Consider the following 12,981-nt stretch of genomic DNA (forward strand, 5'->3'; position numbering starts at 1 on the left):
CATCTTAATTAAAGAGAACAATGTTTATTGTCATTGAGTCCATATAAATATTGAACATACATACATACATACATACAATGAAATTCTATCTCTGCACATTGCCCATCCCACTGGGATTCTGCACTGTGACTTCTGCATCTCATCTTGCTGCTCTAGCCCTTGAGCTACCAGGCCACCCTTTTCATTTCATATCGATAAGTAGCATTGTCAGTGGATGAAAAAAGCAAAATGTATACACAAACACTATTTTATGTATTTGTTTATTGTAAAGATCTACTGTGGCTTGTTTCTTCTTGGAAACTGTAAAAAGTATTCACTTTAGGTAGGCCATTTTAGATCACCAGTGGTAAAGAATTCTAAATACAAATACTTGTCTGACCCTGAGCATTTATTGTGAGTCTTGTTGTTTTTTATGGTAATATAATTATTGTCTTTATTTATATTATACTTTTTAGACACTGAGTTGCTTCAAAAGGAACATGTCATTTTTTCATGGCAAGAATGGTCACATGGGAAGACTATTGAGGAACTAAGCCTCTCTTCTTGATGACATGTTCTATCACAGTCTTTTCAGAGGTGTCCAAGTTGATCTTGTACTTGGCCAAGACTTTCAGAATGGGCCTCAATCTCATCCACCACTGATACTTTGGAATACGATGTCTGTAGAAAAAAGCATGTCAGTGCAACAAGGAACAACAAAAAAATTTCAAATAACAAAGAACCACACATTTTCCAACCACACTATCATTAGCATTTCAGTAGATTCCTCTACATGTAAAATCCAGGTATACTTTACTGATGTTACAGAAGAGAATACATGACAACTAAATAAACTACAACAAAAGAAATTATGTCTTACTCAAAGTCAGTTTGGTCTTTAAGTTCTGCCAGAGGCTGAAAGACCAAAGACCTCTTCCTCATGCCCAGCACACAGGCTGAATCTGGAGAGTTGGCAAAGATGCGACCTAAAGGTATGAGATTAAAAATAGAATATGCATCAGTTCAGCAACACAGGATGTCAGGATGGATGTCTTTTTAGCAAGGTTATGCTTTTACCATGTCTGTAGCATTCTTTGAGCTTGTTAGTCAACCAAAGGACAGCTTTGCCCCCCATCTTAGTGGCAAAATTTCTGTCAAAAGGACTGGGGGTTCCACCCTATTTACAAAAAGATAGATTCTATGCATTTATGAAATTGAACCAGGTAGCAAATACAGTATGAGTATGTGTGCAATAAACAGATGATCTACATCTAGTGCCACACCTGCTGCATATGTCCAAGTACATTTTTCCTGCAGTCAAACACACCCTTGCCCTCCTCTGAGTACAGGTTAAAGATGAAGTCTGTGGTGTAGTTTGCATTGCATTTCTCATTTCTGAAAAAAGTAAGCAGAATGTTGGCTGGCATTAATCACATTATCCACTGACATGCCACAACAATAATACCACATGGTGGGTTTAGTGTAAAGAAATGAGATGGTTTTTATAAAAATATTATGAACTCATAAATGCTAACATATCATTACTTAGTCTTAAGCATTGAGTTTGTGTACTTCCACCAAGTCTGCACACAGTGTATCACAGTTTGCTTAGTATATGCCTGTGTAGCTGCAGACTCCTCTGCATGGCATTGCTTACACTTGTTCTCCATGACATTATTAAGATAATCAATATTATTGTTGTGGCTGATTGGTATAAGCTTCATATATTAACTTTACCTCAGGTAAGCATTTTGCTACAAGCCATGAGCTGCAGGGTGTGAAATTGATATTTTCTATAAAAAAAAAACATTGAAAATCCTCACACACCTGAGAATGAGTCCTCTCTTTACTGTACTCTTCATCTTCTCCACCAGATGCTCGACATTCATCTACAAGGAAAAATAAATCAATCAGACCGCTAAGATCATAAACTATTCATCAGTTCTTCTCTGACAGTATATGTGAGGTTTTCTGTGAATTGCACATGCAAAAGGCAGACCTCGAGGTCGTGAATGTTGAAAGGCTCCTCATAAATGTAGGCAGCATCAGCTCCAGAGGCCAATCCAGCCATAGTTGCCAGGTAGCCACAATGTCCTCCCATAGTCTCAACAATAAACACTCTCCTCTTTGTGCCAGCAGCAGATTGTTTGATCCTGTCACATGTCTGGCAATGAGAAGGAAATGGTAAAAACATAAAAAGAGAACAAGAATATAGATAGGACATTTGTGGGCGATCCAGGGATACTTAGGGTTTGATTGTGTCTACTCTACTGTAGGAATTTTACCATGGTTATGGTGTTTAAGGCAGTGTCAGTGCCAATACTGAAGTCAGATCCAGGGACATTGTTGGACACAGTAGCAGGAACCACAACAAGGGGAATACACAGTTCCTCATACTTCTCTCTTGCCTGCACCATCTCCATGCCACCAATAAAAGCCTAGCGAGGATGGGAAGGAAGAGATGGCAATTAGTAGCTTTTACTGTCACTTACATATTCATTTTAGAGTGTGTAGGTGAGGTCGTTATGCAGCAAACCGACCGACCTCAAAGCCTCCAATAATGACTACAGCATGAATGTTGAACTTAGTGATGCTCAGACTGATATCCTCCATGAACTCATGCGGCAGGGATCTGCATAAACATAAAAATACATAATTATATCACACTTTCTAGTTGTTGAGTTAAATCAACAGCGCTAATGTAAAACTATGAAGAAAGTGTTTTTTTTTTGTGTGTGTTTTTAATCACCTTTTTGTTCCTAGCATAGAGCCCCCCTTTCCAGTCCATCCGGCTACTCCAGACCAACCAATAGGCTCAATCTATGCAAGAACAGAGTTAGTGCTCTCTCATGCTTTTCTTTATAACGAGACTTTATTGTAAAACTCAACTCAAGCCTTGTTTTTTCATGTGTGCGTAACTAAAATTTACCATTCCTTGAGCCAAGCCATCAAAGCCGTCGTGCACTGCCAGCATCTGGTGGCCCTGTAGGAGCCCAATCCTGACAGCTGAACGAACTGCAGCATTCATCCCAGCACACGGAGCACCCACATTCAGTATGGCAATGTTTATGTTACTCTGGGAGCAACAATATTGCAGAGAAATTTGTTAGAGAAAATGTATTTCACAGTGCAATTTATATGACTGAGAAACAGATGATATGAGTTGGTCAACAAGTCTCAAAGCTTCTACAACTGTAGTCCCTCACCTTTGTTTCAGGGGGGCGCACATGAGCCAGCATTTTGTAAGTGTTCCAGTTGTTCTCAAAGCTCCTGTTGGCAAAAACAGAAAGGTGTATATATTTAAAAATCAATACAACCTGAGAATTTAAAATGGATAGCACAAAAGTGCATGCCTCACTTTCCCCTGAGCTTCACCGCTTCTTCAAACCTTCCCTCAGCCATAGCTATGGTGACATCTTTAGTCTGATGTTAAAGAAATCAAAAGACAGCAAATTGTACCAGATACTGAACATACATTGTAGCTGATTATTGTTCAATCCATCTCTTTTGCTTAAAATAAAGGGTTACAATTTGTTTCAAATACAGTATGAAAAATATTCTACTTACTACTTGGACACACTCCATGAGAGGCAGCCTAACAGCCATGTTTCCAGACAAACTGACCACACATGCAGGAGTATCTGGTGTAGCCTCCAGCAGAGCCATCACAGCCTCTACACCCATCCTACTCGCCTGAATAATAACAAGACATAAAAAAGCTGATACATTTGTTTTAATTTACATTAAATGAGATATTAAGAGAGATCAACTCATCTGTGATTTCTTACAAAGTTTATATAAAAGGAAAATTTGTTATTACCAGGATCCTGTCAAAGGCGGAGGGTGTTCCACCTCTCTGCACATGACCCAAGATGGTGGTACGAGTGTCAAAGCCTAGTTTCTTAGATACAAACTGGAAATAGGAAGAGTTTATGAGCAGGCTATCAAACAAGGTTTTTTCTTTATGCTTTGTTAGAGTACTGTCTGACCTGTTTGATGTGCTCGCAGGTGATTGGTTTACCATTGCGATCCATCGCTCCCTCTGCAACAATGATAATATTCAAACGGGAGCCCCGGCCTCTTTGCTGAGAAGGACAGAAAAAAGCTATAAGATTAAACTTTTCATTTCTACATTTAAAAGAGTCAAAGGCATAGAACGTGATGCAAAATAAGACATTTACCTCTCTCAGTCTCCTGCTCAGATGTTCCTCCCATCCATCATCTGGGGGCATCTCTGGGATGAACACCCAGTCAGCGCCACAGGCAAGAGCCGTCACTAAAGCCAAGTAACTGTAGGTAAAGTTTCATAGAGTTCAAGTCAAAATTCAGATATTCAAGTATTAACGTCTTTTTTTATAAAATTATTTCTCAGCAGGATGGACAAGCATCTGAAATGGTATTTAGACAACAAGACAATTTCTACAATAAAGACATTGCAACTGTGGCCTTTCCGTGTGGATTTTGCATGTTCTACATGCTACAATCCAGAGACATGCAAGTTAGGTTAATTGGTGTCTCTAAATTTCCTGTAAGTGTGAATGTTAGTGTGAATGGTTGTCTGTCTGTGTCTCTCTGTGTTGGCCCTGCGAAAGACTAGCGACTAGTCCAGGCTATATCTCACAACTAAACAACTGGGATAGGCTCCAAAAAGTGTCAGTAATATTGACTCTATTTAATTTTTAGAAATTAAGTGCTAGTGTATGACAAATGTGTATTTACAAATTTACGCTAGCTGGTCTATCCGGTAACAATATTTAACAACCACAAAGCTTTAGGGAGTGGAGACACCACTTATTTAATCACTTTATTTTTTGTGACAAAAAAAACAATACACACACAGGCAGTACTCACCCACAGTGCCTGCCCATTACCTCCAGGATGAAGGTCCTCTGATGACTGCAGAGCAACAAATTTTATGCCAGTTTTAAAATGACAAGATAGGGCTGTCACATAAATGCAGAAGTGCTTACAGTAAATGCATACCTCTGTGCTGTGGTAGTGATGGCGTCCACTATTTCTATGATACGATGCAGGGCAGAGTCTGTGCCAATGGTCATGTCTGTGCCACAGAAGTCGTTGTCAATGGAGCCCACCATGCCAACGATGTTGAGATGAGAGGAACACTTGACCTCATTGGGTGTAATTTTTCCTGAAATCAGGTAAATGACAGCTGTCTCAGATAAACAATTTTACCTGTTCTCACACCAACTTAACAGTAAATGAATAGCACCAGTGTTAAATACAGTGTAAATTCCGATTATTTGACCTGCAAACTGATTGCCTTGAACATGACATTTCTCACAACTTAGAATGTTTGAGTTGCTTTAACACTTTAACAGAAGTTTTATTTACTTGCTAAAACCATGCAAACCCGTTGCCTTAAAAAAAATCAATTGATGGTTAGTTGTGTACCTTAAGTATTTCAAAGTTGTGTTGCACATGACTTTCTACTTTGGTCACATCGTGTTCAGTCATGATTTTTTAACCACACTCCTTCCCCCCAAAATAATGAACGTGCATTACTAATGTAACAATACTACACTATAGCACAATATTATGCTATTAAATACTATACTACTAAAGTAGATAGATAGAATGGCAAGGGGGTTGGGGGTCTAAGAAAGCTTCTTTTGTCAATAAGCTGTAATTATCTAGTGATAAGATCAGTCCCACCATAGTATAAAATGTACACACTGGGAAAAACATTTTTCTTTGTAGCATTGCACTTTCAAAAACGTATCCTCCCTCCGTCCTTAGCAAATGTCAGCAGGAGATTTTCCAAGAGCAGAAAAAGGTCAGTGGTCAGTTGCACTGGGTTTATGAATTGCACCAAGATGCTCTGACTCCCTTAATACTTAAAGTCATGACCCTGTTAATAGCTGGCTAAAAGACAAAGCACCTTTTTTGAATTGCTGCCTCCCACTGGTTAAGTAGTCTCATTGCCTCATTTGTTGCTACTGCGCTTGATTGTTTTAAATTAGCATCACTCAAAAATAATGAGTAAAGGGTTTTTTTCACCCTGCAATTACCTCTAAGTTGAAGAAAAATAGTAAGAAGTGCATTTGTTAAAAACTGAGTAAAGACAAAAAAAAAAAAAACTTAGTTAGGATTACTATTGGATAAGCAACTGTATCAAAGATATGCCTCATTTGCAGTTTGTGTCTCTTAGAGCAGTGTATCCTGGTGTTGTGCCTCTTACCAGCTTTGAGCAGATCTGCCAGCAGCTCACTCCACTCTGTTCGGAACTGATTGGCACCTGTCAGACTGCCATCACCTCCAATAACACACAGGTTGGTGATGCCCAGCTTGACTAAGTTATAGGCAGCCTTTGTGCGTCCCTCTTTTGTGCGGAAATCCTGACAGCGGGCACTTCCAATAACAGTCCCACCCTGATGTCAGGCAAATAGGAAGGGAAGGATTTCAGTCCCAAACAGAAGTAGCCATGCACGAAGAGGGGCAAGATCATCTGTAGTACTGATGCCTAAGATCCACTAAGTCTATTTAGTGAACCTTGATGTTCAAATTACTATTTTTACCTACAGAGCTGCAGTGAAGACTTCATCATCATACCCCTCCCACCCCCACCCCACTCAAAAAAACACAAGTTTAGAACAGTAGAGATGAAAATCCAGATTAATTTCCTTTTACATCCACATGCATGTTCTCACCAGCTGCAGCATCATTGACACACTCTCCCAAGTAGCAAGGCGAATATTGTCTCCTCCATCCACTAGACCCTGGTAACCCTATCAACAAACCAAACAAAAAAGGGGCTCATTGCAGGGAAGCAACTTTAGGCCTGCTGATACTTGCATATTTAAACTCTAGCATGTGCAGTCTAACAAATGTCAGAAAAAAATTTGCAATGTAAAAGCAGCTCTGTAACAACTGTTTATAGTAGTATTTACCTCATGGACAAAATACACTTTGGCTCCGGTGTAAATTCCCACTCGAACTGTAGCCCTCACTGCTGCATTCATACCTGCAGACGCATTGTGTATGCTTATTAACTCTATAATTATATGACAGCCTTGCAACAAAGTGAAAAGAGAACTGTTACTGTTATGGTAGTAGTTTGTGTTCTATTCTACATTTGCCAAATCTGTGGTTTATATTTGTGTATTTTTATTATATACATCAAGGTTTAATAGGAAAACTCTTACTTGGGTGGATTTGTTGTACTTTATTTTTAGTTGAATGCCATTCATACAAGTTAGCACAGTAACGTACTATATTTTCATTGACCTTTAAAGCCACCAATTCACTTAAGATTATTATACTCTTATCTTGCAAAACTTAATTGCTGAATGATGTTGCTGCTGAACATCAGATGGGTGCAACAGCAACAACAACGTTTAACAGAAAGACAGGTGTAATACTTTAGTAGTGTAATTTACAGTATATTTCCATGAAACTGTTATTGCTAGTTATATGATAACATAGGCAACTGGGCTTTTGCCTGCTTTCTCCCCATGGGGGGTGGGGAGGGGTGTAGGGGGCTTGCTTAAAGGACAAGTTGTGGATAGATTAACTTTAAAGCTGCCAAATGCATCTCCACTTACCGTGTAAAAGAGCATGCTCATGCTCCCTTGCTACTTTACAAACACATGACGCAAAGGTCGGGCCTCTAAAATTAGCCTTTATTACATATACAGTTTTAAAGAGAAAGAGAACAAACTAAACTGGTAAGGCTGTAATAAAAGTTAGGAGCAGAACAAAAGAAGGGGTAGTTACACTGCTTTTTATTCACACAACGGTCCTGTATTCTAATATTCAGATTTGTGGAGCGCTTACTCTTACACTTATCCTACAGGGGTCACCCACAGACTCCCCAAAGGTCAGAGTTGAGAAATTCTTCATCAAGTTAAAGGTCAAAGGAGAGTGTGTCTCACATTTGACCAGCTTTAGGTGAAAACATTAAGGCTACCGTTTTCTATAAGCGAGCTTTATGACATGATGGCTATCTGTATTGCAAAGTAGATAAAGTAATACAAATGCTTATGATAATAAAATTAAAGCCAGATTTGATAAAATAGCTGAAATCAAGAATAAATGTGACATTGACTAGAATTATTTTTTTTCTGCTTATACTACTATTTCTACTACTAGTACCACCACTACTACTACTATACTAGTACTACTAATAATAAAATTAATGATGATTAAAATCTAAGTAAATATACATTTCAAAGACGACCAAAGTCTATTGGAAAGGTATCAAACCCTAGATTTTTTACTGTCTACTTGGCATTAAACCATGTCATTGTGTGGATGGACAGATCCTCTTCACCACATCTTTAGGCGAACAAATAGCAGACATGCCCAACTTTGGCACCCTGAACTCACACACCACCGAAGAAACCCTTCACTTACCCTGGGCATCACCTCCTGAAGTCAGCACAGCGATCGCTCGACCCTCTCCCAGCCTGGTGGGGTCAATGGGAGCTGTTTGTGCCATCGTCGTGGAGCTGAAGCTGACTGAGGGAAAGAGGTCTTAAGTCTAAAAATCCCTGCCACCCTGGTTTACTGTGTGCAGCACAAAGACCCTCTAACCTTTAACTCAGCCCGCCACTTATGGAAAGTAATAGCAGTTGCAAGGGTGCAGAGCTTAACTATCCTCTTGGCAGACGCTGAGGCACACATAGTTGTGCAAACGCATTTAGACACACACACATACACAGTGCCTATTAAAAGAATCTAAATCTCCCCATTCCCTAACACCGTTTTAATTGTGCAAATTTATTGTTATTGACAATATCAAATCATTTAACTATTTATCAACACAAAACTAGACAAGTGAAATCTTACAACAACATAAATATATTCAAAACTATTTATTTTGAGTTAATTAAGTTCAAATACTCAAAGCAGTTGGGTGTAAGCACTGCACAACAGGACAAATTGTCGGATTCTTAGCAAAGCTGTGTCACGTTACACTGGGACTCTGTCCACTATTATAATATTTGTAATGTAATCTGTCTTCTTTTTTCCTTATTTTTGGTGTAGCAAAAATATGTAAAGGAAGGCTGCAGCAGGTTATGTCTGTGTTTAGATGTATTCATTTTACAAACTATTTTAAGGTGTTTGTTTTATTTTTCAAATATCTTTTCATTTACCTTTTTGTACTGCAAATATTAAGAGAGAGAGAAACTGTTGCATTTCCACCATTGTGTACTTTTCCTCAGATTTATCTATAGTTATTCTGTGATTACTCATTATGTAGTTTTAGCTGTAATTGGACAAATCAGTCGCTGCATCACATTGATAGCTGCTACATTTTTCACATCATGTAGTAGGGATTCAGGGGTCCCAAAGCATTAGATGTGTCATAGTGAAGGAGGGATTACATAGGGTAAATAGTCTCCCTAGTCAATATAATTCAATTAACTTCATTTTTTTATTATTAATATAGTAAGATATATGTTATTAATATATGTTAAGATTAATTGTGGATCATATTCTTGCTCTTTATTTGCCACTGCCTTATTAGGAACACACAACAAATTTAAATGGATGGTGATTGATTGCAGCCTGACTTACCGGCATCACCTGCTGGATTAGAGGTTGTGAATGTCTTGATTTCTGATGCTGGGGGGTCATCCAGACCTGAGGAGGTAGAATGATACCACATTACTCTAACTGTGATCTTGCCGTACTGTGTGCCTTTCCTGTACATCTGTTACTGTACAAAACAATCTCCATTACTCTTTCCTGACTACAATTCAGCTTGTCACTCACACAATAGAACGTTTCTACAAACGGCAAACTGCTCTAGCATGTTAATTATTCCTTGCATTTTCTCTCCCATCAATTTTGTCACTGAAAATGTTTGTAGTCATCATGTAAACATCCTCTATCTGTGTATAGCAGGTTAGTTTACTCCAACTGGCCTTATCATCAGCTGCAGCTGATTTCCTCTCTGAGGAGTAGAAACTGAGGAAAAAGCACACAAATATATTTCACACATGTTGCTTTGTTAAAACAAAGAGTCTCCTATGACTTCAGACATGTCCAGTGTAGTACAGGTGGAAATCATATATCTTGCATATAGATAAAAATGGTTACAAGGTTAACGGATTTTGGGTATAACTTGGTGGCTCCTTCTCATAAAGGCTCTACTTCACACAGCAAGTTGTGCTTGTTTGTAATGTTTTTGTATTTCATTTCTTAATGGAAGACATTTCATCCTCAAAGCTTATGTGACAGAGTTGTAAGTTATTGTCCCTTTTTAACTGACTTTCTGTCCTCTAGCAGAAGCATTGTTTCTTGTTAGTCAAGATGACTAATTAGATATAAAACAACACTAAATTTGTGATATACTGAGAGTTAGATGCTTGTATTATGAAGGCAGAGTTGTCTTTAAATAGATGCAGAATGTCTGAATGCAGATACAGAGCTCCCCTCCCCTTACACCACCATTGCTGACAAACTGCACAGTCATCCTTATGACTGAACATGTCCAACCATGACACATGCTATATGGTTAACAATTCACAAACTATTACCAGTTCAAAAAGTTCCTTAAAGCATACAGAGGAAAATGTAATAGAGAGAAAACATTTCACAACAACGAACTTAAACAGCAACAGAATAGGCCTGGCACAAACACACAAAGATAGGAATATTCACATGTTTACCTTGTCTTGTCTTTCGGAGCCAGAAAAGCAGACAGACAAGCAGACAGATCAGCAGCGGGACAGGGACAAACCACTGAGGCAAGAGTAAAGCCAGGTACCACATCCTCATCTAGTTCTCAGGAAGCCAATCTGGATCTGATCTGTATTAATAGCATTGATATCACTGCTTTATTGTAGAGTAATGACCTTCATCTCTAAAGCATGGCGGGTAATGATATACAAGATGCCAGCGTCGTTAATAACCAGAGGGCCACAGTGCTGGCTGGATAGCTGACAGACAAGAGGATGGAGGTTTTAGAGTAGGATGTTTATTTATGATGTATCTCAATAACAAACCTGCATCATGAAAGCTAATACACTGAAACTATGCTGGGTGACATGAAAGATACCTTTAACTGAACCTTATTACTGTGGATAGTGTCCACCCAGCTGTGGATGGAAGACCTAATTTCTCAAAGTTCAAGTTAATTTTATTACAACGACAGATTTAATAGGACTAAGAGGATCTACAGTAAACTAAGTACTCTCACAAAATGTATTTAAGAAGTGAACTTCATTACTCTACGTATGTCTCCTGGTAATAATAGGTCAGTGTTTTTTAAACGGCAGCTGATTGATGTGGCAGCTTTCCAGCAGACAGTGAGCTAAGCAGCAATGTGGCTGTGACACTGAAGTGATTCTCATTCTATAGCAGATTGAGATAGCAATAGTGAGAGACATGCAGCCCGGCATTCTGAAAGCACTTGTACACATTATGCATGGACAAATGAGGTCCCCCAGTGACATGATGCATGTCCTCCCCAGAGTTCACACCATCAAAACAACACATCCTAAACGCAGACCTCAACGTCAACCTAATTCTTGAACCAAATCTTTACTGTAAAACTTCTTAAGCATGTGATTTGTCTTATCATGTTATATGTATATCATATGACTTTAACGCTCCAATTTCCCACCTGTCAAATGACATCGGAAGCAAATAAACCATTGTGGACTAAAGGTAGCTTGTCAAAAATACACTTCTCGTGTGGTGTTTGTGCACTGCCCCTTTGTGCTCCTTCTATCCAGACCCCTGGTGTATTGAGCGACATGCAGCTCTTTCTTGAGGCATAACCTGATCAATAGCACAATTTCCAGGTAATCCCCTCTCCTGTCTTACCAGACAGTGTTAACACTCACACAGCCTGTAATAAACCATATGGATCAATACGGGACCAGTTACAACACACTTCCACCTCAGCTAATGCAGTGAAATGAGAACTGGATATTGTTTCAATTTGACTTCTCACCTTGTCAAAATATACACAGGTAATTAAAACACAAGGGAGAATGGATAGTGAAACATAGACAAAACATGTTTTAAAGGTGCATTAATCACACGTTGTTCCAGTTTGATTAGAGAAACTGCACTAACCTACGAACCTATAAATTTAACAGTGGGTTTCTAACCATTTTTAATACCCATTGCACCTCTTGTTCATTCTTTCTCTTTGACACCTGTGCTTGTCTGTCTTTTGCCTTTTACCTGTGGAACGATTTGTCACGATTCACTATGCTCAACAGGTGCTGCTAAATTCCCCGTTTCTGTTTCTTCCACTTAATCTCACACCACAGTTTAGCCAAATAGTGTAGTTAAAAACAGTCAGCTGAGAGTGAGCATCTGAGTGGCCTGTTGTTTAAATTTAATCTGGAACTTCTCAATGAAAAGTTTATTGAAAATATTCTGCGTATAACTAATTACTTAATTAGTTAATTGTCAAAAAATTCCCTGTCTACATTTTCTAATAATTAATTACTTGTCCAAATATTTTAGGCAAAAATGTTAAAATATTTTAGCTCCAGGTTCTCAAATGTGAAATTTAAATGCATATTTTTTCACCTGCAATAGCATATTATATATATATTATATAACATATACTGAATTCTTTGGGGTGTATAAAACCAGCTGTTCAAATATACCATTTTAGGGAAACTGTGGCAGGCATATTTTACTGTTTTCTGAAAAAAAAATAATTGTGACCCTAATTTATCAAGTATGGCTGAAAACTTGTGTTACAAATCCATCATTATACTGAGCTGCCAAAAATCAATGACTTTGAATGACGTTAAACCACCGGATGAAAAACACAGCTCTTAGTTTTTAGTGGCTCAGAAAAACCCACTGAAAACCAGAGGTGGACCTCCCCTCAGATCAAAGTCTGCCAACAGGTGGCAGCAGTATCTGATCTTTTCCGTCTCTGTGTGTGTTGGTGCTGAAAAAAAAAAAACATGCAAAGCCTTGGCCCAATAAATCATGCACATAAAGTGTCAGTGCAAATTCTGTTAGATTTTATTTCAGTTTAATCAGCCTAATGAATGTTTTAAT

At 38.5% G+C, this 12,981-nt stretch overlaps 1 protein-coding gene across 2 annotated transcripts; it reads right to left on the reverse strand.

Annotated features, from left to right (window-relative positions):
• Positions 1-4: 4 nt before the first annotated feature.
• Positions 5-10,732, reverse strand: pfkmb (phosphofructokinase, muscle b). 2 transcript variants are annotated; one of them, XM_067504625.1, is made up of 24 exons: positions 10,617-10,730; positions 9,520-9,585; positions 8,353-8,457; positions 6,888-6,961; positions 6,648-6,725; positions 6,179-6,368; positions 4,963-5,128; positions 4,831-4,875; positions 4,161-4,269; positions 3,969-4,064; positions 3,800-3,892; positions 3,547-3,672; positions 3,338-3,402; positions 3,186-3,249; positions 2,909-3,055; positions 2,729-2,799; positions 2,524-2,611; positions 2,265-2,417; positions 1,979-2,143; positions 1,807-1,868; positions 1,263-1,374; positions 1,057-1,156; positions 860-965; positions 5-660 (listed from the first exon to the last, which is right to left on the reverse strand). In XM_067504625.1, the coding sequence occupies exons 1-24, from the start codon at positions 10,723-10,725 to the stop codon at positions 519-521; spliced, it is 2,532 nt and encodes an 843-aa protein (XP_067360726.1). In that variant the 5' UTR covers positions 10,726-10,730; the 3' UTR covers positions 5-518. The 2 variants fall into 2 exon arrangements, with proteins under 2 accessions (XP_067360726.1, XP_067360725.1); XM_067504624.1 differs by having other exon boundaries at positions 3,969-4,269; positions 10,617-10,732.
• Positions 10,733-12,981: the final 2,249 nt, after the last annotated feature.

This window comes from Channa argus, chromosome 5, assembly GCF_033026475.1.
Source record: "Channa argus isolate prfri chromosome 5, Channa argus male v1.0, whole genome shotgun sequence".
In the NCBI taxonomy this organism is placed as follows: domain Eukaryota; kingdom Metazoa; phylum Chordata; class Actinopteri; order Anabantiformes; family Channidae; genus Channa; species Channa argus.

Coding starts and splice junctions, on each gene's coding strand:
- pfkmb (XM_067504624.1), bottom strand. CDS start 10,725: ATGAGGATGTGGTACCTGGCTTTACTCTTGCCTCAGTGGTTTGTCCCT. Junction 4,876..4,962: donor ATCACTACCACAGCACAGAG/GTATGCATTTAC, acceptor GTTGCTCTGCAG/TCATCAGAGGACCTTCATCC. Junction 3,403..3,546: donor TCATGGAGTGTGTCCAAGTA/GTAAGTAGAATA, acceptor CTTTAACATCAG/ACTAAAGATGTCACCATAGC.